At 33.5% G+C, this 4,886-nt stretch overlaps 1 protein-coding gene across 2 annotated transcripts; it reads left to right on the forward strand.

The window, feature by feature from the left end:
* LOC146920542 (uncharacterized) lies at positions 1-3,282 on the forward strand. Of its 2 annotated transcripts, none has more exons than XM_085713953.1 (4): positions 1-222; positions 1,053-1,240; positions 1,330-1,620; positions 2,408-3,282. In XM_085713953.1, the coding sequence occupies exons 2-4, from the start codon at positions 1,100-1,102 to the stop codon at positions 3,050-3,052; spliced, it is 1,077 nt and encodes a 358-aa protein (XP_085570079.1). In that variant the 5' UTR covers positions 1-222; positions 1,053-1,099; the 3' UTR covers positions 3,053-3,282. The 2 variants fall into 2 exon arrangements, with proteins under 2 accessions (XP_085570079.1, XP_085570078.1); XM_085713952.1 differs by having other exon boundaries at positions 1-39.
* The last annotated feature ends 1,604 nt before the right edge of the window (positions 3,283-4,886 follow it).

Consider the following 4,886-nt stretch of genomic DNA (forward strand, 5'->3'; position numbering starts at 1 on the left):
GTGGCAACCACACGTCTTCGAAGCTCTTCTCTTCTCTCGGTACTCTCTCTCTCTCTCTCTCTCTCTACGCTTTCGATTTTCAATTTTCGAATTCCATTTCCCATTAGCGTGATTTTATTTTACCAATTCAATCATATCAATTCATTTTTCGTTAGGTTTTTGTATATTCATACATTCATGCTTTAGAATTTCTCGTTTTTCTCATGTTTTCAGTTATTATTGGTAGAAACTGGATTACTCTTAATCATGTTTAATTATTCATTAAATCATAATTATCTATTATAGTTTCTGTGTATGTGTTGTTGTATTTGTAACTCTCGAAGCTTCCAAACCTTCATTGTTGTGGAACTATATGAAATGAATTTTTCTAACGTAAAAATTTGGAAATAACTTAATTTTTTTATTTTTCTTAAGTTTCTTTGATTAGTCAGAATTGTTCTTTTTCTTTAAGCTTAAAGCTACTTGTGTTTGGTTCTACTGTGACAAAAATTGATTTTTGGTGAATTGATTCTGGCTAAAAGTTAAATTAAGGTTAATTGATGTAAAAGTAAGTTTAACTATAATTTTGAGTGTAAAAATCAATTCTAGAATAAAAAGCTACAATTTTTAGTTTCAAGTTAGAATCAATTTTGACGCCAAAATAAATTCTACCAGAGAGTAACCAAACATGTCAAATTCAATTTTATACCTCTAGAATCAGTTTTGTAATTTGTTTAATTTAGAAGATAGTGATTGAGACATTATGTTTTTGTTCAATTTGACAAATTACACATGGGATTGGGACAAATTTTTTGTTCAATTTGAGAGAATGTACACATTATGTTTTATAGTCAACTCAATCTCTTCCTTTTGAACTTTTTACTACATTTGTAGTTGTTTTGTTGATGCTAAATATGTTGTTTTTCAATTTCATTCACTTTTAGGTGCCTTATTTATCTTAAACTTATATTTCATTATATGTTATTGTTTAACGTAATGTTGGTTCCTTGCAAAAGAGCGTAGTTGATATGTTAACTAATGTGATTGGTTTCATGTGATTTGTTGATTTGTAGAATTTTTTCGTTGTTGCTAGAAGAAATTGTTTCAACAAAAGGAAGAAATGGACTTCTTTTTAAAGGGAATGAATGGTGATGGATCTGATTGCCCCTTTGATATGAGAGACATCCAAAGGTGCCCGTTTTTGAGAAATATCGATGAACCTACAAACTTCTCTTTTGCTTCGACAAAATTCTCCATTCCTGTAAGTTAATTCATCTTTGTGCCTTTTTCACCTATCTTCTATCCTGCTAGTTCAAATTCGAGCTAATTTACTTTATTCTTGATGCTCAGGTGCGTGGAGCAACTGGTCCAATATTTGAAGATGGTCCTAGTTTTGATATGGCTTTTAAGCTTTTTCATGGGAAAAATGGCATTGTTCCTCTTTCTGAGAGATCTGACTTTCATAATGGTAACAAGGAAGCTGATTCTATGCCTGTTTTTAACCCTTTGGCTGGAAAAGCTGCTTCCATTAGTCTATCATCCTTTGGATTAGGTAGCCCATTTAATTTTGGGGATTTTTCTGAGAAATGGAAGAAACAGAAGAATTCTGAATCATCAAACAAAAAGGAATATTCATCTCAGGTAAAATCAGTTTCTTGGTGCCGGCTTTTCCATTTTTTGATATTAACACATGCTTAGGAGTTTGTTTAGCAAAAGGGAAATCCATTGTGATATTTAACACCTCTGCATGCAATTAGTTTCTGGTAGGATACATGTAATGTGGTTATTGGCCTGATATATTCTAGTCGTTTTCATTTTGATTTAGACCCAAACAACTGGCAATAATTTTACTGTAACTGATGTGGATCACAGGGCAGGTTTCAATATGCTTAATGTTTTTCTTTTCTGCTGCCTATTAATTATTTAAACCTTTGAAACATATTGAGTTTCATTCAATATGCTTAGTGTATGCTAGGTAATTTGGTTCCACTTTTGTTGGAGAGGCAAAATTGATTCCGTAGGTATAGAATTGATTTGACATGTTTGGATGTTCTCGAGTAGAATTAGTTTTTTTTTTTTTTCATATCAAAAGAGTAGAATTAGTTTTGCCTCTAAAATCGAGCGCATGTTTGGTATCACAGTGGGCTTGCTTGTATCACGGTGGGTTTGATACAAATAAACACTGATTCTAACTTGAAGTAAGAGCGTTTGCCTCTAATATTAGCCTAAATTTCTTCTTCAATTCACTTTTATATGAACGTATGTAAACACAAATCACTTTACGTCAACCCACTTTCATTCAAAATCAATTGTCATCGTAGAACCAAAGACACATGTTTTATTTCTTGCTACCTATTTATTATTTTGAACATTTGAAACGTGGCATATATTGATTTTTTTCCTTTTCTCTATCATGCTTCAATTCCAGAAAGGAGAAATGTCAAAGCACGAAGCTCTTGGAAACGAATGGTTGGAAAAGGGAAACTGCCCGATTGCCAAGTCTTATAGAGCTGCAAGCCGTGTTGTCCCCCTTGTTGCAACAGCTCTGAAGCCACCAACTGCCATGAAATTTAAATGCCCAGCAGCAGTTGTTGCTGCAAGGGCCGCCCTTGCTCGTACAGCCTTTGTTAAAAACTTGCGACCTCAGCCTCTTCCTGCTAAAATGCTTGCTATTGCTGCATTAGGCATGGCTCTTAACGTGCCTTTGGGTATGTGGAAGGAGCATACCAAGAAATTCTCATTGTCTTGGTTTGCAGCTGTGCATGCTGCCGTTCCCTTTATAGCCATGCTTCGGAAGTCAGTACTGATGCCTAAATCAGCAATGGCATTGACCATCGCAGCTTCTATCCTCGGACAGGTTATTGGCTCTAGAGCTGAGCGTATCCGGATGAAAGCAATAGCTGAGATGGGAAAAGTGACGACACTAACAGAAACCACAAGCAGTGTCACAACGTATAATACAAGGCAGCTTGATGACTTCAGGACCCGTCGCTGTGGTGCAGAAGGAATGGTTCTCGACTCAATTCCCATAAAAGATGCTGGTACGAGTTCAACTGCCAATACATGTTATTGATCTATAAAATCAATTCAAGTTTGATTTTGAATAATATTGATGATCTGAAATGATAGGAAAATGGATTAATAAAAATAAAAAGTTTATGTACTGTCTATGTATACAAAGAAATCAAGACATGCAGATACTTTGCATGCAGAGTATACTATACTATATACACAATTAATAACTGAACTCTGATAAAATTTCCATTGTATTAAGAACAATCAGTAAGTATATTTTCTGGTTCATGTGTCTTTTTTGTATATATAGAAAAGGGGGTGTTAAAAGAAGCTCTTTATTTTTCTTAGCATATGGATGGAAATGGACCAAAGCCCAAATGTGTAACATCCATGCAATGAATGACGTTTATGCAAAACAAAACAATATTAAATTCCTATCACTTTCACCGAACAAGGAATTGTAATTATCTTCATGAATAGTAGCGGCTGTAGCGGAGATAGGATATAAATGCCCCTTTCAATTTCATGTTTTCCCATTCCCATTTCATAATGTTCCTAACCAACACCCCTCACATCTAATACTGTCCCCATTGAAAGCTGAGTTTTGTCGTACCACTGAATCTGGTACCTATTTCTGAACTAGATAATCTGAATAATATTTTGATACGGATAATAAATATCTCGTCTATCATATGATATTTAAAAATATCAGTTGTCAAAATTAAAAGACTGGGGAATTCATGTTTACACCAATTCTTACCAAGGTGCCTTGAATAAAGTCAGCTTTGAAAAGCTGATTTCTCACCATAATTATTTAAAAAGTAAAAATTAGTTGGAAAATCGACATTGAAATGACGACTTTCTCATAATAAAAAAAGTAGATCCATGGAAAATTAGGATAGGGTGCATGGTGGTGTTTAACTTTTTAATGTTAAATGTTCAGATATTTTTTTTAATGATAACATATAACTTTATTATATATAGGAGTCAAAAGAAAAAAGAATTGCAAAACATGAAAAAACGATTAGAAAAAGACTCCAATAATGTCCATGAGAGTTACGTAGACATTGAATAAATTGTAGTGTGCTAGCTGCTAACGTAGGTAGACGTGGTTTTCATGTTCAAGTACACATGAAATGAATAAATTATGATAGGAACATGTTCCCAATCAAGATCCCACTTCTTCACAACAAATACTATTAACATATTTGATTGTATATATTATACGAATGTAGGCTTGTATGAAATGGATATCATTATTGTAACATTGAGACAGTACATTGAGGATGTGCTTTTTGTAGAGTATTGGTGGTCCAGCCAAACATGTCTTTAATACGTGGTTTCCGATATGGTTCGTTATGCCATCATGAGTGGAAGAGACGTTATTCATAGGTTCTTAACATAACATATTATGGTTGCAAAAAATCTTTAAATATCTTGTTGAAAAAAAAAAATTGAGCTCTACCAAAGTCATAACCATTTACTTGTGCATGTTTAACTATATCGGTAACTATGATAAAAAGAACTTAGTAACTAATTGCAATTGTTCATATATAGTTGAGGGAAAAAAATGGTAAGCAACTAGTTGGTTATTTGTTTGGTTAATCCAATTTTTCCAAATTCGGATTCTTTTCATATCGTTGTCACATGATGAGTGGATTTGACGTTTGCATGCACATGCACTAATGTTGAAACCGTGTTTTTTTTTTTTCCAAATAAAAACAATGGGAAAAAGTTAAAAATTTGGACTGAAATGAAATGAAGTTGTGACATCAATCTCAAACAAAAAAGGTTACATCCATACACGTTCCTCGGGTCCCATAACATGCTACATCTCTCTCACTTTCCCACTAGCTCCATAATTAGCTTAACCATGTGAGAATATTTATTTA

Source organism: Medicago sativa, chromosome 5 (assembly GCF_051527215.1).
Source record: "Medicago sativa cultivar Bolivia chromosome 5, Bolivia_mono, whole genome shotgun sequence".
Taxonomy (NCBI): Eukaryota; Viridiplantae; Streptophyta; class Magnoliopsida; order Fabales; family Fabaceae; genus Medicago; species Medicago sativa.

What these genes read in the sequence shown, in the direction of transcription:
- LOC146920542 (XM_085713953.1), top strand. Translation starts at nt 1,100, where the DNA reads ATGGACTTCTTTTTAAAGGGAATGAATGGTGATGGATCTGATTGCCCC. An exon ending in CGACAAAATTCTCCATTCCT is followed by an intron (nt 1,241 to 1,329) that starts GTAAGTTAATTC and finishes CTTGATGCTCAG; the next exon opens with GTGCGTGGAGCAACTGGTCC. An exon ending in AAAAGGAATATTCATCTCAG is followed by an intron (nt 1,621 to 2,407) that starts GTAAAATCAGTT and finishes CTTCAATTCCAG; the next exon opens with AAAGGAGAAATGTCAAAGCA.